This window comes from Thermobia domestica, chromosome 8, assembly GCF_964235325.1.
Source record: "Thermobia domestica chromosome 8, izTheDome1.hap1.1, whole genome shotgun sequence".
NCBI lineage: Eukaryota > Metazoa > Arthropoda > Insecta > Zygentoma > Lepismatidae > Thermobia > Thermobia domestica.
This window is the reverse complement of record NC_137461.1, coordinates 76061826-76085877: the sequence shown is the minus strand read 5'-3', so window position 1 is coordinate 76085877 and position 24052 is coordinate 76061826. Positions and strand designations below refer to the sequence as shown.

Below are 24052 nucleotides of genomic sequence, written 5' to 3'. Positions count from 1 at the left end.
AGGTTAATTGAAATGTTTCCTTGGCGTTTCTTAGAAGCAGGAACTATTGAAGATATTGTGGACTTATTTACATCTGTCGTTCACTTAACCATAGTAAACGATGTTGTTCTAAATTCAATAAAATCAAACAAGTTTATGGTCCGGTTTCACAATGAACTAAGTGATCTTTAAAAAATGCTTGCCTGGAATCTATGGAAGTCACACCCGAGTGACTACAAATACAAACATTTTGCTAAACTTAGAAGCCTTGCCAAGAAGGTAAGTACAGGGACGTAAGTACTTTGCACATATGTACTGAATTGCTGATTTTAATTGCTGCTAGCAACTCTGAACTCTTTTATTATGTAACTAAATCAAGATCGGAATCTTCCAGTATACCTTGAAGAATTCAAGACGAGAATACTGAAGTGAGTGATGATTAACGACCAGATCTCTTTAATAACTACTTCTTAAGAACATTTACGTTGCTTCCCTTTACAACCTATCTTTCTCCGCCTCAACTGTTCTAACACCTTATCATACCTCTCTAGTACCTCTAACGAAGTTCTGTCTGTCAGTTAATGGTATATCAAAATAGATCACTTGTACACGACAACATTGGTTCTGTGTTTCTCATCAAATCTGCTTTCGTTATTGCCGTTTCTCTATCCATCTTATTCAATAAATGTTTCAAAGAATTGTATTATCCCATCAGTGGGAAACTAGTTCACGTAACTCCAATTTGTAGATCTGGCTTTGAAGATCATTTATTGTCTTTCAGGTCAATATGAAAGTCAATTAATTTGCAAAATAATGATCAAGAACAAACTACTTAAATTCACCTCATCTTACCTTCACACTTCTTAGCACGGCTTTCTACCGTATAGCTCAAGTTCTCTAAGTCTTCAGTTCTGTGTAGTTAAATGTATGAATGACAATACTGAATTGAATTGACTACATCTACTTTGCTCTATTCAAGGCTTTGATTCTTGCACATTTATCTTCTGCATTATCATTCAAATACGCTTCATAGAGATGTCAAATTTCTCTCCTTAATCACTACCTACTTGAAGGACCGTAAGCTGAAATATGTTCTTTCCTTGAGACTTCTAACTCCGACCTGTAATCTCAGGACTGCCTCAGAGGAGTTTACTTGGGTCCCTACTCTTTGTCCTGTATACTAATGACTTTTACTCATATTTGCAGCTCCTCCTAGTGGGCGTGTACTTTTTGCTAACAATTTTAAGTAATACAGATAAATATCATGTCTCCATGACACGATTACAATACAGGAAGACATAAATTTTCTTATAGGGTGGTGCAAAATGTGATACTTGAAACTAGTAGAAAGAAATGTCACAGTATTAAGATTACGCTGAAAAAAGTCTCCTGTTGCCTTCGTGTACCATATCAACGATTCCAATATTACATATTATGTTAGTCATAATGATCTTGGTATCATCTTTCAGATTCTTTGATCATACCTCCTCAATACTTAACAATTCAATGCGCATGTTAACGCTTCTTTATTGATTTACTGAAATACGCACCGTGTCATCATTAGCAACCTGTTGTAAAACTTTAATAGTACTCAAGATCGAATACAGTTCTCTCGTATGGGCCATGGTAACATCTAAAAACACCTCTCTAGACATGCTTCTGTTCTCAGTTTCTTTCTTGCTATAGTGCATTTTCATGTTACTTTACTTCGGATATTACATAAGGATAAACCCTTGCGATATCTTAATATGAAGGCTGAAAGATTACGCAGAAACAACAATGAACTGAAATTTCTTCATAAAGAAGTTATCCTCCCCCACAACAAGGAATACATACCTATTCCATCTTGCCCGCTATATTTTGGTACTTATACACAGGTCTCTTTCATTTACAGAATAATTAACTATTAAAATCATCTAAGAACTCATGTAGACATTTTTCGAGCCACCCAGTGTTTGAAAGAACAATTAGACGAGTTCTGGCAAAATAATATTACTTACGCACTATTTGTTGACACTGTACTTCGTTGTTGATGTTGTTTTGTTTTGATATTTTCCTTCTGTTTGCTTACATTTTCCTGTGGAAAATGGCAAAGTAATACTATACTTCGTAATTTGTTCAATAAATAAATAACTCTATCATACAAAGCATAACTCTAATATATCATACTATTTGAAATGTGATTCGCTGGTAGTATTGGTTCATCTACTCAATTCAAAGTTTAAACAAATATTCGTCTTACGCGTAAATGCAATTTTTATGTGTGAGATTTAATCATAAAATACGAACCTATTTCTCCCCATAAATTGTTTCAAATATTCATCTCTAGAGATTCAATTTATACTGCTAATAAACCGCACTCAATACTATAATTTTTCAAAGTTATTGTTCGATTTTTTGATAAGTTTCAAAACAAATGGATCATATATTAAATTCTCTGTATAGCAGATGTAATGTTTAGTGATAGTTTTTAATGTCGATTTGGAAGTCTGTAATGTTAAACATAAAAATTGTACACACATATAGTCTCCCTCACTTCAATAACCACTTTTCAATTAAGAAAATATCAATTTAATTATATTTTTTACTATCGTCTGATTACTAATATAGAAAACCTAATCTGTGAGGGTAATTAAGAATCAGTTAATGGGAAATAAGTAATAGAAATGCGTCTGTTTTCACAGTTATATGACAATTTCAGCACTGAGTATTTTCATTAAAGCAATTTAGTCTGATTGCTCGGATTCCAGAGCAAAAAGTAGAAGGATTACACTAATTCATATATTATTACATATCCTAATATGAGTATAACTATCCAAGAAATCTATGTCTCCAAGGCGTTTTACAGCAGAAAATAAAATGTAGACATAATTATACAATTTCGGAGTTTCTACACAGATTTAGTTGCTAGTAATTAGTTGTTTTACTCGGGATCATTAGGGATATTTTAAAAGTAATATTTAAATCTTTTAATTAGTACTACCATTTTCAACATTATTACCTTGTATTATTTTCTTTATATTTAGAAATATATAGGCCTACTTATCGTAAAATTATAATTAATCAATTGTGACGCTATTGGAATATTAAATTATTTAATAATTCATATTGAGAAACTTTCGTCCCATAAGGTCTCAACGTCTTAAATTTTCTTTTCAATTGTTGTTTTAAATACTTAATTTAATTTAAAGTACACTTTGAATTCTTTTTGTCTTGTGTGCGTCATCCGACTAAGAGGGGATAGACAAGGGTTGGGCAAATAACGCATTACATGATTAATATAGGAGAAATATTTTACAGAAGCTATCATCACCGGAAGAAGGAGGATTTGTGCTCCCCAGAAAGCACAGAACAAACAAGCATTAAACTTTGAAGTTGTCAAACCATACGTAACAAGTAAAATAAATTTATCACTGTTATTTTGTTACATCATACTAAAAACATTGTATAGACTCATAGTGACAACAGTTGTAAGCACATATTAGGAAAGTTTGTCTCCCAAACTTTTTAGTTGTTCTGTTCATTTTAGCTAGTGTTACTAAATTAACCTGGATGTTAATTTTCAGATACATTAATTTCGATAATAAAGGGTAAGATTGCACTTTTCTACTGCTATATGAAATATTTTAAAAAGCCTCAGAAATCTTCGCGAAACTGAAATTATTATCCTTTGTTCGGTAATAAAATGGGACAACACATAAACACAATAACCTAGTACTAGAGAACCAAAACTACTGCAGGACCTTCGAATGACTCATAACATATGAATAAGGCTATTCGGTTATACTACAAAGAAAAGAGAATCGGAAATCAATGATTCAACAAAACCATGGAATTTACTTGCGTAGTATCTTCTGTATCAAGATCATAAACGTCGAGAGAAAAGATAATAGGTGGTGTCATCATGAACGAAAAGACTATGTAGAAAATATTGAAATTCCGAAGCTCTAAAAGAATAAACAAGGTTAGAAAACGAAGGCCTGCAGAATATAATGTATACTTCGCATCAAAAAAAAAAAAAGCGACAACTAACGCCGTACAGTTAGGCCACCCAATATACACCTTAATATACACCTTCTTATCCCATAATCGTCTCAGGTAAAGATACCCTCTCTCTCCTCCTTTCTTGTCTTCCATACTAAAATGAGCTAACAACATAAGCGTAATTCTAATTTCAAACTACACATGTATTAATATCGATAAAATGAAATAACAAAAACGAGACGAAATAAGACCCATAAATTGATGTACGGAGAAATTGAAACATACACAATGAAAAGTTGCAAACCAATGAATGTCTATTACACAGAGATACAAAAATGAGCCAGAAAAAGAGAGGAAGAGAGAGAGATAGAATAGAAGGAAAGAAGAAACAGAAAAGGGAGAACAGATAAAACTGTGTAAGAAATAAACCTAAGATTATAAAGTTCCGTTTCCAGAAATCCAACAGTAATATAGAAAAAACGTTTGTTTTCACATATTTTTAAGAACTATTCGAATATATAGAAGGAGCTTTAAACATTCATTATGTCACTCTCATAATGGATAGCATACTCAATTTCTAGTTGAACTATATAACTCCCAGACTGATCTAGGATAATGTCAAAGGTTTAACACACATGCCTTGTTTCCGCATGGTTCGATTGCAAATTCGGTAGTGTTTATTGGATGTACTGATCCAAAAGCACACTCTAATATATCCAGTAGATAGCGTTGGGCATATCCTCTATTTCAGACTACGATTGCAAACTGAAGAAAAAAAGAGAAATGAAAAGAAAAAGAAAGAAAGAAAAAGAAAATTGAAGAGTGATATTTTACTGCTAAATTTCTGTCAGTAATACCCTATATTAAAAATCCAAACTCTAAAGTAATGACAAGTTACAAACTTTTGAAAGCAAAATTATACGTTCCTCATAAATGTAGCATGTTTCAAATTTCATCGTGAATAAAATACATTGAATTATAAGATGGAAACAAATTTTGTGTCGAACTAGTATAAATAAAATACTGTTTTCAAATAACCAAAGAGGTTACCATTTTCTGGTATTTACCGAAGATTTATCTTTTCCGGACATCCAACATTGATTTCATCTCTTCCAGATATAATGTAATTTGCAGAGATAGAATGAACAAGCTAAAAGCTCAAACGAATCATTGTCTCAGTCGGATGATGAAGACCACCAGTAGGTCGAGGATTCAAGTCCGTAGTGACCGGGTAATTCGACTGAGACTCGGTAACCCAGAGGATAAGAAAGAGATTTCACTTATTCCTTTGAGTTTAACCAGTGTTTATATCAGCGGTGACCACTACTAGGGATGTTATCACCAGAGCACGAAGAACACGACTCCGAAGCTCCCAGTTAATTAGATTCCTCAGACCAGGTGTATCGCGCTCTTGCTCCGTTTATACTTTGGAACATTAAGTGCGTGTGTACGTGAAAGAGAAACAGGGGTTGATGTCAAAGATGGAAAGACAGAATTGGGAAACGAATACAAAAAGGGAAATAGGGGACGAATATAAATATCAAACTTACTTCTCATTGTAGAGCATGGTGTAGAACGCACACACTGTTTGCTCAAATTATCGCTAGTGATTGTTTGTAAGTTCTCCATCAGAAGATGAATCTCTGTTTCCAGTCATTATTTTATCCAAAAACATTATATTATGTGATGGGGAATCGAATCAAGATTTTCCATTTGGTAGTCTAGAACGCTACCACTATACCGTGGATTCCTTTTGCCAAACTTTCTTTAACAAAAGGTGTAGTGTTTATTTCTGGGAATGATAACAGGAAAAGTGTATACTGCAGATCATTGATATTCTTTGGGATGTCCTGGTGATTCCTTTGTCCTTTCTCAACCAACATTTGCAAATCGTTTATACCATGATACAGGTGTTTGCTTCCACATTCTTATGTATTCCTTGTGCAGTATGATAAGTCAATTCTTCACAATCACTTTGTAAAAAAAAAAAAAAAAACTTCGGGCTGAAAAGAATATGAACCTATGTTAGATAGCTGTGATATTCATAAGACCATATTATTATTATTATTATTATCATTATTATTATTATTATTATTATTATTATTATTATTATTATTATTATTATTATTATTATTATTATTATTATTTTGTTATTATTACTATTATTATTACGACTATTATTATTCATGTACTTTTGAACTTGCATGGCAAATTTACAGCAAAATATGCTTTATTTCTGTAATGTTTCCTGGATTGTATGTTTTCTCTTTATTAGTGAGCATTAATTTCTCTCTAGGCCGTGGAATAAATGAATTTTGTTGTCAACTTTGGTGCAAATAACGTTACAGGAGAAAGACAGTTCGTTCCAATAATCAATGCTAAACTAAGTAAAAGTTGTCTTGTAATTTTAGTTGGCCCGATAATGTATGGCTAACTTAATGGTCTTATAAATATTACAGCTATCTAAAATAGCTTCATATCGTGTTCACGCTAAAGTTATTTTTTTACAAAGTGATTGTGAAGAATTGACTTATCATACTGGCAAGCAATACGTAAGAATGTCGACGCAAACACCTATATAATGATTTACGAATGTTGGTTGGGAAAGGGCAAAGGAATAAACAGGACATTCCAAAGACATCATTGATCTCCAGTATACAAGTTTCGTGATATCTTTCTCTCAAAGAAACACTAAGCAGTTTGTTAAACAACGTTTGGCTAAAGCAATCGGCGGTGTAGTGGTAGCGTGCTAGACTTCCAAATGGGAAATTTTGGTTCGATTTCCAACCAGGTAGTACGATTTTCTCGGATAAAATAATGGCTGCAAAAAAGGATTTATATTCTGCTCGAAAACTTACAAAGCATCAGTGGCGATAATTTGAATAAACATTGTGTGCGTTCTACATCATACACTGCAATGATAATTATGTTTGATATTTATATTCGTCTCCCTCTATCTCCCTTTCTTGACGTTTTCCTATCATGTCTTTGCATTTTTTCCCTTCACCTACTCTCTCTCTCTTTCACACGCATACACACACTTCATGATCCAAAGATGAAAGGTTGCAACACATGGTCTGGAGAATCTAATTACCTGGAAACTTGGGCGTCGTGTTTCTCGTGCTCTGTGGATAACATATCCAGTCCTGGTCAACTCTGACCAAAATACTGTTTAAACTCACTGAAATAAGTAAATTCTTTTTTATCCTCCGGGTTACCGAGTGTCAGTCGAATTGCCTGGTCACTACGGATTTGAATCCTCGACCCACTGGTGGTATTCATCATCCGACTAAGACGATGATCTGTTTGAGCTCTTAAAGTGTCCATTCTATCTGTGCAAATTACGATATACACGAAAGAGATAAAAACAATGCTGGATGTTCGGAACAGATAAATCTTGAAAGACTAGCAAATGTTAACCTCTATTGTTATATGAAAATAAATTTGTATTTATACTAGTTCAACACAAAATTTGTTTCCATCCTATAATTCGATGTGTTTTATTCACTTTGAACATTGATGCATTCTTCATGTATAAGGAACATAAACTTTTGCTTTTGAAAATTTGTAACTTTTCATTAAGATACAGCTTTTACTTTTAATATAGAATGTTTCTGATAGAAATTTAGCAGGAAAACAGCATTCTTCAATTTCCCATTTCCTTTTTCTTTTCTTTTGGTTTCGTTTTTCTTTCAGTATGAATTTGTAGTGTGAAATGGTGTATATGACCAACGCTATATACTGGGTATATTAGAATGCGTTTTGGATCAGTACGTCCAATGAACACAACCGAATTTGCAATCGAACCCCGCAGAAACAAAGCATGTCTATTAAACTTTTCACATTATTCTAAATGTGCCTCAGAGATATACATTTCTACTGGAAATTCAGTATGCTAACGATTATGAAAGTGGCATAATGAATGCTTAAATCATCCTCTATACATTCGAATAGCTATGAAAAGTATGTGAATAAAATCTTTTTTTTCTATTGCTACTGGATTTCTGGAAACGGAACTTTATAATCTTAGGTTCATTTCTTAATATGTTTGAATTCCACAGTTTTATCTGTTCTCTCTTTTCTTTTTTTCTTCTTTTTCTCTCACTATCTGCTTCAATTTGAATATCTGTGTAATACACATGCATTGTTTCGGTTTTTCATTCTGTTTGTTTCAGTTTCTTCCTACATCAAGTTACGAATCCTGTTTCGTCTTGGATTTGTTATTTCATTATGTCGAAATAATACATATGTAGTTAGAAATTAGAATTACGCTCCGGTTAGCTAATTTTGGTATGGGTGAGAAGAAAGTAGGATAGAGAGAGGGTGTTTTTACCTGAGGCAATTATGGGATAAGAAGGAGTATATTGGGTGGCCTAATTGCACGGCGTTAGCTGTCGATTTTTATATGCGGAGTGTATAATTTCTTTATCTCCAATTTTGTTGTCTTGCACAATGATTCCAATATTGTTTTGAAACGAGCGTCCGAAGCTACAATGTCTACAGCAGACTCTAAAATTTCAAATTGCCGACGTATTATGATTAAAAAATAAATATTTTCAGTCTACAAATAATACTTTTCATGTAGTATGTCCTGCAATGTAATGTCGTCATAAATAACCAGTTATTTTCTGATGACCGAAAATGTGCGTCATCTGTCCCTCCTTTAAGTTATTGTTAGTTTATAGGTTTCGAATTTACTTCTATAGCATTAGCTGAATTTCATTGTGAAATATATTTTATTTCAGGGAACAACTATATATCTTAACATTCGCTCAGCAAACAGGGACAAAGAAACATGGGAGGATGCAGATACATTTCGACCAGAACGATTTATCAAAGATGGAAAAATTGTCAATTCTGAGGAAATTTATCCATTCGGAGGAGGTAATACGAGTAATATAAGTATCATATATATTTGGCACCTGCTTATCGTTGCATAAGAACTCACAACACTAACTCACAACACTTTTCCAGTTCTATAAACATTCTTCTCAATACAAAAATGTTGCATTATTAATTCAGTAGTATAATTAGATGAATATACTCCAGTATATAAAAATACGTACATTTATATTTAATACTTTCAATAGTACGAGGATCGCTCTCCCCGTGTCTGAATAGTCTACTTTTTAAATGAATTAAAAGTAATTTTTCATCTATTAGAGAAGAAGAATATACGGTAGTGAGAATAAACAAATGCAGAGGAAACAAATTAGGCTCTGCGATTGTTAAATCTTCCTGGAGTAAATTTTTGAGATAAGTAAAAGGGCAAAACAATTATATATATTCTATAGTGTAGAAAGTGCCATATCGTCAGAATAATAAGCATCTGAATATTTCACTATTTTTGATTTATTGTTTCAAGTTATTGTGTAGAAACGAGTTTATTACTATGAGCTGAAATCTCAAGGATCAGTTTGGTTCATGTCAAATGGGTTATGTTTCCATCATAATTTGAATGTCTCTTTTTTAGCCGCAAGAACGTTATAGATAAGAATCTAGACTTAGCGTATGCTTTAAAATATGTTGTTGCCAACGGTAATATGGACACATGTAAAAAACTTTATTCCAAGAAAAAAACAACCTCTGCTGCGTCATAGCAAAGTAATGTAGGGTGAAATAGACAGAACATGACATACTATAATGGAGCATAGTATGTTTGGAATTGTCAGATTAAACCTCTAGAAGAACAAAGCAATTAAAAAATTCTAGTGTTCCCATGTATATGTAATTAAAAAAACAACAACCTATATTTTTCTTTATTTATTGTTGAAAACTTTTCTCTAATTAGTTTAATTTCTAAGTATTTGTTCAGATTCCCAATCACTACCATTAACAATCATTACCTCCATCGTTACTACTTGTATATGTTTTACTTCCACCAGATGTTAATTTTTGACATACTATTCATTGTCCTTTTTATCACAAAGGTTGTACAGAAAATATAGAAACTTCATGCCCACCATACGAAGTCCCCCCTGCTTTTACTTAGCCTATGTAGGGATTCTTTCCTTCTATTGCATTGTCTTTAACGGAAATTGCACTGCCGGAGTGTACTTCTTATTATTATCGTTATTTACCTATAAGCAATGATTTAATGTCTGGTTTTCTTTTGCAAATCCCGTTTGGTCTGCAAGGTTTAAAATAATGTATAGTTTTGCCTATGGACCATGATAAACTATGTTATACAAAATTTCTTCCATTCCCTCCTTTCTTGATACGCTAAGGACAGTGACCTATGGAAGGGGGACCAGGGGTATGTACCTCAAAGGGTTCCGAGAAAGCATTTTGATGCTTTGATGTTTGCATTTTTTTATGGAACAAAAATAATTGCCTTTCATATACTCTATTCCAAAACAAAATATGTCACTAAACTGTTTCTATACAAACTCTGTTCACCAACGTGATTGCATTTTGGGGGTTTCGATCTCGAATTTTACAAGAATTCCATCAGTTCAAAGGGTAGATTGAAAGAGCATCAGGAGGACCTATATGGTTATGGTGATCTCTAAGTTATTGTCCTACTGTTCCGCATAGCAACGACTTCAGTTTTCACTTGTCTTCTTTGACCCAAAATCAAAGTTTGCAGACTGTGTCAAGCGATCGTGAAAAAAATCAGTTCCTCTCTACTCATTAAGGAGGCTCCGAAACAAATAACACAGTACAACATGGATGAAACTTATGTATATGAAACGTAAATCATACTGAAGTAGAATACAAGATTAACACAACAAAATATTAAAATATTTACATATGCATTCAATGAACTGATGTATACAGATAATGTGGTACAAAACATGCATTAAACTCAGTCATTCCGTTCCTTCTTAGTGATTAGGTCTTGGCCCCTGATTTTTCGTATGTGGCATTTCCGGGTGAAGCATCCAAACAAAGTAGTTCATTATCCCAACATCCCAGGTGCTCTGGTATCGTCGTTATATTCCCTTCATATCTTGATGGAATCTTTCACCCAGTTACTCACTTACAGTGCCCAGATATGGAGAGAAAAGTCAAGATGGGAGAGTAAAAAAACGTAACTTCAAATTCGTTGAGCATTCCATCAGTTTGAGATTCATCAGTACGTTCCCAACTATGTCCATATTATCTGGGCTGCAAATTTTCCCCATGAAGTTTTGACACACACACTTAAGGTCAGTCCAGGCTTCTCGCTGAACGGCATTCATTGAGTGAAGCAAACCTTAATCCAGCATTAGTTTCCGAATATCGGTACCACGAACACACCTTCTTTCAACCTATCATCTGACACATTAGGGAACATATTACATAGATATTTGAAATTTTGCCACACTTAGTTAATAACTCGACAAACTGCTTCATTATATCTAATTTGATGTGTAAAAGTGGCAAGAGTATTCTGTGTCTTTCCACCAGAGGGTCACACTTGATATGTTTGTCCTCTGGAATCAATTCCAACCTTCAGGCAATTGTTTTTGCTCCCAATTGTTGTCACGAGCACGACTGTCCCATTGAGAGATGAAACAAGGGAACTTTGTATACCCTGATTGTTCTGGTAGAAGGATGCCCAACATTTTCAAATCACTACACACCATCCACTTGTTATCTTCATAATGTGTGTTAGTAAGAATCACCTTCATGTTGTCATATGTTTCCTTGAGGTCTACAGAATGGCCGCAGTAATTGTGGCATACATATTACGTTTGTTCAGCAGCACTGTCTACTTTTAGATGTCAATAAACAATCTCCAGTCACCTAGCGCGTACGGAACGTTCAACTGACCAAACAAACCTTGTATATCACTGCAATATATTAATACGTCTTTGAGAAAAATATTGTGTGAATATCAAGTCCCTTTGTCTGTAAAATGTAACCGAGGTACAGGGTGCTAACAAATGTATTTGAAGTTATTTTGACCCTAGGGCTCTGGTTTGTAATTTGTCAGTGCCAAATCACGGTGTAAATCATTTAGATATGACTGAGTGAATAGAATAGGGCCCTCATCTATGTCTATTTCAAACTCCGTCTCCGGACATCACCCGTCTCCTGCACGGTATCTATGTCATCACTGTCATCCTTACCTAATGTCTGCGGAGGATGTGGTGTAGGTATATCCGGGACATGTGGAACAGGACGAATCGCTGAGCGAATGTTGTTTGGATACTCAATAATCTATTTGTTTCTCTTGTTCAAACCACTAACCTTGTAAGAGGAGAAATATCAGTCATCGGTTTGATTATGTTGGTGCCGTCAGACCATAGAGATGCCAAATTTTAATAAATTATTCTTTCCTGACTACCACCGTAGTAAATCTTCTACTCATACATCACACACGATCTGTGGAGCATATGGTTTGTTGATATCGCCTACTTCTACTCTAAAATAGGAATGGTAGACCTTTTTGGAGAAATCAGTAATGTTTCTTCCATCTTTCTCACCACAAATATAACAAAAGCAGTTACCCACAACCACGGGTAGAGATTGTACACTAACAATAATACGAAATTCCTTCCTCAAAAACTCGCTGATGAACAGGAAGCACCATTTTCAATGTGAAAGTACGCTGTTTGCCACTAGGGTTTCAACTATTGAACAGTTGAAAACAAGGCGTGCCTTCTGAGCTTCATATGGTGTTTTCGTACATTCTATAATATTATTATTTTAATTGTCTTCAATTACAAATGTAATCAATTTGTGGCAGAATTGTTGGAAGTACGATATTTTGAGTATAATTTTCGAATTCAGGAGGTCTCAATATATATAGAACGTACACATTTTCTCACAAAGTTTCTGTGACCTTGCAGTTTGTTGCATAGTGTTTTCTTTGCCTTAGTTCAAGGAGCAACCGTTGTATTTGAGACCAAGAACTCATTGACCTTGTCAAAACTAACAAAACTCAAGATAAAATAAAAATCAAATCGTTTCGATACGAATTCCTAAGAATGTATATTTGACGCTAAAAATGTTCGTTTTGACGCTACAAATCTGTAGGTGAGCAAATAAATCTGTATGAAAAGCAATGTTGAACTGAAGTGAAAGACCAGCGATTGGAGAGGAGAAATCGTATTGACTGTTGAATTATCTCGTTGATTTTTGTCCTTCTAATGACGTAGGAAGATGACACTTTCTGCTATTTCCTTGCTTGGATCCACGTATTTAAGGATAAATGAAAAGTGTGGTGTATTATGTATGGTTCCTTTCTATGTTCTATTCCAGTTCCGATCACGGGGAATTATTTTGAGAATTTTGAATCATACAAAATACTCATCTTATTGTTAGAAACACGGTTAGTATTCGTTGCTAACTACATGAATAGTATGCACAACTGTACTGCTAAGGGGTTGTTTCAGAGGAAATGTTGTAAAATAAACATTAAAATGTTATGTAAGTCAGAATTTCGCTTCAGTGCTGTACTACAGATTCGGTCATTGTCAGGAATGCTACTCAGTCCAGTTGGAGCTATGTTAGTGTTCGCTATCCTGTTTCTAAACAGTCAAATTCCTTATTCCGAAAGAGCTCTACTACGGTTTGAAATTATTTCATAATCACAGACACTGTAATTGCTCTTTCAAGGGGCGATATATTATTGATTAGAATTTGTTTTTGAGCTTATATTTTTACAAAGCAGTTCATGTTTCCAAAAAAGGACATTTTAACACAATGAGTTCAAAAATGAAGTATCGTAATTTTACGACACTGGTGTTAGCAGGAAGATATAGAACTGGCACATCATGAAACCGTATAGTTTTCAAAATAAAGTAATTTTCACGCCAGACGGGAGCAAAATATCAAAAAGTTTTAAATGAAGTATATAGAAGACTGCATGTGAAAAATGGATTATTTGGTACCTTACGTTCAGCCTAGGGAGCTGCATTACTGACATCTTGTAAAACATAAACACCGGCAAGTAATAGTTAAAATCCACTATGGGGACCTTTACAGTTTCCGACTACTGTGCCGGAGAAAAAGTGAGAAATCAAGAATGTTCACATTAGTCCATGAGCCAGACAACATCTTGGTACCGTTCTGGGGGCAAAATCTCAAAATACGTTTCGAAATTGTTTGATGGACTTTCGTATGGCACAGAGTATGACTAATATGACGTCATCAACATGGCCACCAACTGATTTTACCATAGCAACTTTAAACTATTATAATTACACTATCGTTCAAGGTAGAAACTTAATGCTTGCTTCATTATTGAGAATATACTCCAGGCCTACATTTATATATTAAAACTTTCCTAATCTTGGCGCTAGTTTGAAAGATAGCGCCTAAAACTGGAGAAATGTCATGGTCACACATTCAATCGCAAATTTTAATGGCGAATAACTATGAAAGAGCTCTATCTACACAAAAGTACGACGAAATAAACAAAATTATGCATTTCAAGACTTTTTGAACAACACCTGAATCAGAACTGTATCTTTAGAAATAACGGAAATAATTCATTTTATGGGCTAGTAGGTGTAAATTTCTAATAATTCAAACATTAGAATACTTAGATTTTTTTGTTGGCTTGAGTTTAACGTCCCACGTTTATGTCATGGTAGCTAATAAAGACGTAGACCTACTCATTATAATGGAATTGGAACTACATTTTTCATTGAACTCAACCCCCTCCGCGAATCGAGCCCTGGAGCACACATACCGAGGGCAATCGTGTTAGTCACTAAACCAGCAGGAGTCCTCCGAAATTTTACGTTGTTACCTAGTGGATCTGACTTTTATTTTACAATGTGAATGAGACATGGTGATATTGCTTTCGGCAGAAACGCCAGACTTTCAATATGAATTGATCATTTACTGTAGTTCTAGATTTGCATTAGAATATTCATGTTGGCGTGAAGTATACAGTAATAAAATATATACTATTCTTAAAATATACGCCCCTAGATTGGGGATACATGTACAATAAACATCACTTGGTTCACTCTCACTGGAAGGATACCAAGAAAGTGTATCTCACGGTACTAATAGTCTTTTAATATGTTTTAATGCAATACTGGATGTTAGAAATTAGAGTAGGGGAGTTAGAGTGCATAAGTTGCTCTACGAAGCTTTGAAGGGATGGACATGGAAAGGCTTTCTTAAATGGATAGAAATAAATAACCAAAATGCCTTCCAAGATCTTAAGAAAACACTATCATACAGATTGAATTACTTCATGATAATAAGTGCCATGAGAAGTTACAATGTGTATTTAAAAATGTATCCAATATTTGCGTTCTGAATCTTTTCAAGACTACCAGGAATTCCTTTGAAATGAAAATTGTGATTGATTTTCATTTTGAATTAGCTATATTGATATTGTAGATTGTGCTTGGCCTAGTTACAGCTTCCAATGAAGGAAACTGATTTCTTTATCTTGGTATGATTAAAGGGATGATTCCGTGGTGTTTTGTAAATGATAGGCATATTTACTTTAGGTATCTATCGGTTTATTACCTTGAAATGACTAGGCTGCAAATTGACTACACCCAGCTGTATGATCACCTCACCAGAGGACTCTTATAATTATTTTTAGGAAGCTATCCTTTCACAAGAATTCCAGTTTACCAGACAATAGAGGAAAAAGTTGAAATACACTCAAACCGCCAGTGGAGTTAAAGGATATTGTCTTTGTACAGGTCCAGTAGCCAGGTATTGCATAACAAAGTACAGGTGCGCATGCCTTAGGAATCTAAGAATGATGACTGATATAAAAATAGGTAGTTTGTCAAACGCTGGTCTCGAATCTTTTAGGATAAAGATGAATGAATAAAATATACAGTCACTTCTTTATACAATGGAGAACAGTTAGAGAACGTTTCGATGATTCAGAATTTTTGTCATTATCGGCTAGCATAGTTGGTACTACCGAAAATAGGAAGGATCTGCTAAATGCCAGAGAGAAGAGGACAATCGCTTTTAATAATTTTAAGCAAGTTAGAGTGAAACTAAATGAGGTATCCACCAAATTTCAATGATCACCTCCAGCAATCAACTCTTTAGTACAGGGATGAAAATGTTGTTACGTGAGTGCACGGGTTGTGCCTGTGAAGCACCACAAAATCTAATTAAGTTAAACATATATAAAAGACCTTTTTAATTAAAATGGTTTTATGTTTCAAAGGATACGTGTGTTAATTGTTGATATTTAATGTTCAAAACACGAAACTCAACATTTTTATGTTCTTTACCAAAATTTATTAAACATGTTTGTTTTACTTTATTAATAACAGATGCAATCAAATCTTAGCCATAAAATTACGACTTTCGAGAAATTGCATCTGATTGCACGCATGAAATATTAAGAATAATGTGTGTTAACATAAACAAACGTATTGATGCTTATAAGTGTGCGGTGTATTGTTTCAACCACAGGTCAAAACGCAAAACCATACAAATTGTCCTCAATTCATTCCGTGCATAATATTGCACAGTGTTTAAGGCACAGCTACGTTTTGCACAACTTACAAAAGCCATGTTCCACTGTTTTTGCATTTGCAATATATCCGTTGTTTTCTTTGCAGTGGGTCTTCCTTTTGTTCTGGTATAAAATGTGATAGTCTTGCAGTGGGATCCTGATGTGTCACGGCAGATAACACAGCTAAGCTCGTTCCCTCATTTATTCGGTAACTAAGTTCTAAGTTCTTGAAAAACTGCCTTTTTGATAAAGTGTTCTCTTGATTAGTATTTGATCGAAATACAATGTATTTGTTTATTCAAGAAATGTTCATCAGTATATAAAACAAAAAAGGTGGCTGTCTGCCTACGTCATATTCTACGCATTACATTTGCCGAATCCACCCGTCCCTTCGTCCTGACCTAAAATCTTATAATTTCAGTTTTTCTATTATCACAGTTTTCACTTTCAATATTGTCATGGTGGTACATTGACAGAAGTAACACTTCTCCCTTTCTTCGGAACATAAATCCTTGGGGAGTTTTGAAGCTCAGGTTCACTGTTTTGAGAACTAGCACGTTGAAAAGAGGGATCAAGTATGAATCATCGTCCGAAAAATCCAACGCGTCACTGTTTTCGGTCAAATTTGTCGTTTCTTCTGCAATCGATTTAAAACACAAATCATGAGTGTTCAAACGAAATCTTCAATCAATGCTTTGCGAGCACACGAGTGGTGCCTGATAGGCACACAAAGAAAACAATACCTTCTCACTCACAGACACTCAAGCACGAACTATACAAATATGAGCAATGACTCCCTGCAATCGTAAGTGAAGTTAGTATCTATGTATCATCCATTGAAAAAAACAGAAAAAAATATATTCTTACTGCTTGCTGCATGCTTCTCAGACACAACACGTGTACTGAAGGGTTAAGGGTATGCAAGCATCCAAGAAGTAGAAATTATCGAATAAGAAATTTGGTTTGAGAGCTGATATCAAGCTGTTATGCCATATGATCTTAATAGCTGGAAGAGAAAAATGGACATGAGATTAGTTCTCCTACATCCATTAGGGCCACAAAAGACGTATGCAGAAGTTTTGTTGGTTTCCATTCATTCACTGGTTCTGATTTAGTCAGTGCATTTACTGTAGTGGCCGTGGGAAGATTGGAGGCCTTAAATTTATAAATAATGTCAACTCCCCTTGGGTGCCTTTTATAGCAATGACGTAGCTCAAAAATGAGGGAGATTGTCCTCTGAACAGTCTCTAAAATGTCCAGGAAATACTTAATAAACTTATATTAAAGAACCCAAATATAATGCCAAGCTTCATTATTAAAAATCTGTATTTTCGGTAAATTAATTGTCATTGAAGTGTGCGTGTATGGTGTGTACGGGATAAACAAAACATTACCAGATTACAACTCATAAAGCCCGATTATTTCCTCTATTTGATAACGAAGATCAGATAGCAAACACAAACCTCTTAAGTTGTAGAATATTGTTTTTTCTGGAAACAAGGTGGAGCTTAGTGAAACTCTTGATGACTAGGATCAATGCGACTACTTGAAGTTGGAACTTAAACGATTATAAAACTGAATAACTGATAATAGTCCAGCATGACTATTCGCTGTCGTAAACTACAACCGGTCTGCTTCGCTGATCTGATCTGGTCCCACTGACTGATCATTCTCTGTATGATCTCTCCGTCTGATCTGATCCCTGTCTCATCCATGGTCAAGTATTTATTTGGAAAATGCTGGTTTCTAAACTGCTACCTCGGTTCACGTCACTTCACGTGTTTGCTTATCTCATTGCCGAAATTCACATTTCTGCACTGATCAACAAATAGACAAAATCTCCAGACTTCTATCTCCGTAATCTGACAGTTTTGTCATATCCCAAAAATTGTGTTGGTGTTACCAAACAAAACTTACAATAACTCTTACAATAACTCCTACACTGTAATTTGCTTATTTGTTGTACTTCGTCATCATAACATTACAAATCATGTAAAAACATTGTCTGTGTTTACAAACTTACAAAACAAAAAACAATAACTTGTACAACATAACATTCTCATCATAAATTTTGAAATATCTTATTAATGTCTTTCTTTGCCTAATTTTGATTTTGTAATTTCTTGTCTTTAATTCTATAATATCTTCTTGTCTTTATTTTAATCAAGTTTAATAAATTTCTGAGATATAATTTTATTAAACCTAGCTCCTCATCAATAATGATGATGAACTTCAAAAAGCAATGTTAGCTCTTGGGGAAATGTGGCACCTTACACCAGAACTCTTTTAGAAGCTATAGGAATTTACAAGTAGATGTATGCATCGAATTCACCTATGACCAACGTCAATGAGCTCCGGTAATAATTGTTCAGGCTGATGATACGTGACATCGAATTTGAGCAGTTGCCACCATTTGCAGATACACTGTACCTTCACGCTAATATAGCTAATTATCAGGCATCATTCTGGAAGAGAAGCCTCGAAAAGCGTCGCAACATTCCCAATCCAGATGGCCATGGATGGCCATTCCGAGATGACCAGCTACAAATTGAATGCATAAAAGGTCCTCCTGCTTCAGATGCAATTTTGGAGTTCCTAGCGTAAAAATGTACCAAACAATATTGCTGTAAATTTCACATATGTAGTAACATGTTACAAGATGATACACTTTATATCCAGGATTTAATTTCATTTTGAGTTTAACGTCTATTTCACCAGCGAGGCTATATAAGACTGGACCTACTGATTAACGTGGAATCCGAACCACTTGAGCCTAGATTCAGAAGGAGCGAATGAGGATAAGGATGAAAACATGTAACATGATAGAGTGGTCCATCAAAGTGTATACACTGATCATTTAGAATCAATACTAAATAAGAAATGTGTAGATAAAATTTCGTATAGTAGCGCATTTATTGACAGCACATGTAAACTAGAGTGTGAAATCAGGTACAATAATGTTCATATAATATTTATGAAGCATTAACTTAGGTACAGAAATTTTTCGCGTATACTTTAAGATTCCAAAACTATTATTTTTTTTCAGATTATAAAAATATTTTGGGTTGTTTGCGTATATAAACATATAAAGTATTTTGTATATAAGAGTAATAAATAAACAAGCTTATGAGAAAATATATAAAACAACTTTGCAATATAACATATTAGTTGAAACATTTATGTACTGTGTCAGTGTAAATAAGCCTATATATAAGCTGTATGTATGAGTTTGCGTGGACGTGCAAGTGTGAATAGAGTTTATTGATATAAATACTGTTCAATAGTGCCTAATAAATAACATTTTCTACCTTCAGTATATATAGGTAATTACGTCATTTACGATTACATAATCTATTCATACTAGCTTTAGTAAATTTTACTGTGTATGCATGTTTTCTTAATTTCCTTTAATGTTTCAATGCAGATTGCAATTGCAAATCTAGAAATGCAATAAATCATAACTGCATATTTCTGCCGAAATCAATATCACAATTTTTCACTCACATCGTATAATATCAGTCCGAGCCATGTGTTAACAACGTAATATTTCTTGCACTTAAATTCTTAGAAACCTACATCTAGCAGTGTATACAATGAATTATTTCCCCTATTTTAAATACATAGTTATGATTCAGGTATCGTTCGAAAGCTCTTGAAATGCACAATTTTATTTATTTCGTAGTGTTTTTGTGCAGATATAGCTGTTTCATAGTTATTCGCCATTAAATGTTGCGATTGAATGTGTGACTATGACATTTCTACACTTTCAGGCATTATATAGCATACTGGCGGCAACGATTAGGAACGTTTTGGTGTTAATATGTATTTCTGGAATATATTATCGATCATAAAGCAAGAATTAAATTTCTATCTTGAACGTTAGTGTAATTATAACTGTTTAAAGTTGCTATAGTGACATCTGTAGGCGGCCATATTGATGACGTCATATTTTGCGTAAAGCTGTGCCGGACGAAAGTCAACCAAGCAGATTTGACATACTGGTCTACGTATCTGTTCAAAAAGTATTGGGGGATTCCCTCCCCCCCTAATGGTACCGTTGACCGGCTTTTAGGGTTCTGGCTCATGGACTGCATGCGGTATGATAGAATATGTCGAAGAAAATATTGTTCGTTTGAGTTCATCTTTAGAAAAGAACCTCTGAATGTAGCATCATCACAGCAGCATAGTGCATAGCTAGAGTAGGGAGAGATGATATTGCAAGCGTAAGCAACTAGAGCAACGAAGACCACCAATAGAGAACGCATCGTTCGATTAAGATACTTACTGTGAATCGCATATGTGTTATCGCTCATTAGTATGGGAATGTTTCAGAATGTCCATAGTGTCCGTTTACTGGACTCTGCGTCATATATGTTCATTTTGAGAGTGGACATTTGGAGTAACGTCGGTGTTATATGACTGTCAGTTACCGAGGATATTCTATAGCTTATTCGTTTCGTACAACTTGTTGTCGTGAGAATGACGAGTGTTCAGCCATCAGTGTGTGGAGCATGTAGAATTGCTTTTCGAGGCAAACCGGAAAGAGCAATTGCAGGTGAAATGGAGTTACAGCCCGTAAATTACTTGTGTGATTCCCATGAGAAATATTTCCGTTTTGTAGATAAAATTAACATCTCTGTACAAATTGTTGCTGGAGAGTCAGAAACTTTTTAAGGAATTTCCAATGACTAGTGGTGCATGTGACGTAACTGTTTCGGCTGAGGGTGGCATTATCGGTTGTGGTGAACACACTGAACCCTGTCCATTCGCTATTGACGTCACATGTTATAAACGAACAGTTTATGCATTTTCGTCATTTCCGTTCCCGTTTCCCACACAGTGCAAACACGAGTGTCGATTACAGATTGGTAATGGTCCTCATGAAGCCACGACATAATCTTTCAAACAGCTTCCTAGCTGTAGTATTTCAATACGCAGACAAAAGTGGACTATGTAGAGCATTGCAATCTGTTCGCGTTGCTTTGGCAGAAAACTTTATTCTGACTATTCTAGGTATTAAATACACAGATCGTCATATCATTCTCACCAAAGTTCCGGAGTGGAGTAGACAATGATATGTATTTCGAGAAAATAAAAATTGTTAGTAATGGAAGGTACTTACATATATACTGAAAAGTGAAAACTTACAGTGTTCAAAGGCACTTATTGATTGTAAAGAAATGCCCTCTTATAAAACTAACGATGATTGTGGCACCACCGCGGTTTATTGTCCATTTATTGGTGCAAATAACGATGTAACATCCCAATGAAATGCAAGAAGAAGTAATTATTATGTTATCACCAGCTAACTTGCCAAATCATCTACAAAAAAAACTTACTATTCAGAAGACCTTGCTAGGTGGATATCACAGGTTTGAACGACATGTGATGCTACTTCACTCAATGAATACCTCGTCTAACTGCAGATAATTTATAGGAAATCACATTACGTATCTAACAAATCAAGAATGTCAAGGCCTGCAAAGCTGTACACATGGAAAGTGATGACATTTTCGCCTTTTTTGTAATACAGTTGCTTCCAACATTTCCAACTGTAAAATACCTAGGTACAGTCATGATGTGTGTAATCCTTGTGTTACGTCCTTTTCGGAATTTGATAACATCCTAGTTGGGTCAAAAACCCACTTAAACAATTTTCTGTCTACTTAAACAATCTTTTCGTTCAAAACCAAGACTTGTAAGTGACAGCACCTTGTCGGTACGAAGTGTTTCACATCTTTGCACTCAGTTTGATTTTGTTTCAAGAATTATACAATGTTTTCCTTTTTTACGTCTTGTTTGAATTCGATTAGTTGGGTGTGTACGACAGGACGTCAAAAAAAATAGTTAGAGTTGGTGTAAACTATATGCATTTTTGAAGTCGATGTAATTTTGTTTCATCCAGATGTCACACGGATTACGAAATGTTCCACATTTTCGTTTGATTTGCAGTGAATTAATCATATTTTATGTGTACGACTTGAGCCTGATGGAAATATTAAATTTATTTTATGTTAACGGCTACACAACATCATGAATAACAACATTTAAGTTTCCACATTTTGCTCGGCACCGTAATCGGAAACTATAAAAGTGTCTACCGTGATTCTCTAACTACCGTTTGCCGCTATTTATACTTTAAAGGTTGTTCAAAAAGCAGCTGTCTAAGCAAAATCCGAGGTTTTATAAATATACATTTGTCACGCTCCCATATACATTTGTCTCCCATATACTCTATTAGAAAATAGTTCCATATTTTGAAATGAAATGAAATGATATATGTAAGTTTTGCGTCTAACGGTTATACCGGCTAGCTAAAGGAGACGGTGATTATGAGAACTGAATGGAATGATGGAATGAAGAAAGTGGGAGGAAACGGGAGAACCCCGAGGAAACCCACTAGTGTTTGCCCACTACAAAGTTCACTTAGTGGCAGCAGAGTTTGAACCTGGGCACCCATGCACCAGAGGTGAAAGCTTTATCATTGCGCCATCGTGTCCCTACATTTTGATATTTAGCCCTCGTCTGCCATGATTATTACTTTATTTCGAGAACTATCTTGTTTCATAATGTGTCAGCCCTATACCTCCCTGTTAAACGTAGAGTCTCGCACACATTTCGACACTTCAATTCTAAGCTGATTTTGTCAAGTGTTTTTTTTTTTTTTTTTTTTTTTGTAAATAATTTAAAATTAATGTCGACATTTGTAATTTAACATAGTATTTAATAATTTATTGTTTCTTTTTAGGTAGGAGAAGATGTTTTGGTGAAAAGATGGCAAACATGATTCTATTTCTATTTACAACAATGATGCTGCAGAAATTTACTTTCAAGGTTCCACAGAATCACCCTCCACCATCAATGAAAACCATAGATGGGTTTGTAGTGAAGCCAAAACCATTTCATGTCATCATTGAAGAAAATCATTAAACCAAAGGAAATAAACACTAAAACACAACTTTTATGATCTACGAATAACAGTATTACACCAAAAGATATTGATTTGTAGCAAGTAAGAAACTGTTAACTGTATACTAAATTTGCAGTCATGTCGAAAATCTACATACATTGTATGTATTTTCCACTATATTCTGTTATAGAAAGACATTGAAGGTTAACTTATGCTTCACTTTGAATCACCAGAAACTTCTACGTACAACCGACAACCTTAAACTTTGGAACTTTCCGCTTTGTGCATTACAATATTTAGCAAGGTTTCTCTACCACACAATATGAATTCTGCGAAATGAAAAGCGCAAAGTAGAAGGGAAAACTTGCAAAGAAACGAAGATATTTTTGATATACGTTCCATCATCAGCTTAAAACTGTAAAGTTCGAAGCAATATGTTGCGAAGTTGTGTCTTGTTTTACAACGAGAAGTTTCACTTTAATTGAAAATCTGAACAAGAGCCATTGCAGTTCGTGCATAGTATCAATATTTTAAAATATATCCATCAAGTGCGGGTGATAACCTGCAAAAGGTCTATAGAGCATCTTTTTATACATGTGATTTAAATTTAAAGAGTTATCTTGGCTACAAAGAGATCAAGCTGAATTTTGGTTAGTAGATTAAAACTTTAGCGCAATTTGATTTTGTCCACGTTTTTATATATAAACTTTACTCTCCAAATTATCCAAGCACAAAAGTAATTAAAGGAGTTTAAATAATCAAAACATTAGACCATTTAACAACGAACCTTCATA

The 24052-nt window shown here is 34.5% G+C and overlaps 1 protein-coding gene across 1 annotated transcript; it reads left to right on the top strand.

The window, feature by feature from the left end:
- The first annotated feature begins 174 nt into the window (after window positions 1–174).
- Window positions 175–23278, top strand: LOC145692177 (farnesoate epoxidase-like). Its single transcript, XM_081767475.1, has 3 exons — window positions 175–258; window positions 8709–8847; window positions 23097–23278. Exons 1-3 carry the CDS (start codon window positions 175–177, stop codon window positions 23276–23278), a joined length of 405 nt encoding a protein of 134 aa, XP_081623601.1.
- Window positions 23279–24052: the final 774 nt, after the last annotated feature.

Coding starts and splice junctions, on each gene's coding strand:
- LOC145692177 (XM_081767475.1), top strand. CDS start 175: ATGCTTGCCTGGAATCTATGGAAGTCACACCCGAGTGACTACAAATAC. Junction 259..8,708: donor TTAGAAGCCTTGCCAAGAAG/GTAAGTACAGGG, acceptor ATTTTATTTCAG/GGAACAACTATATATCTTAA. Junction 8,848..23,096: donor AATTTATCCATTCGGAGGAG/GTAATACGAGTA, acceptor GTTTCTTTTTAG/GTAGGAGAAGATGTTTTGGT.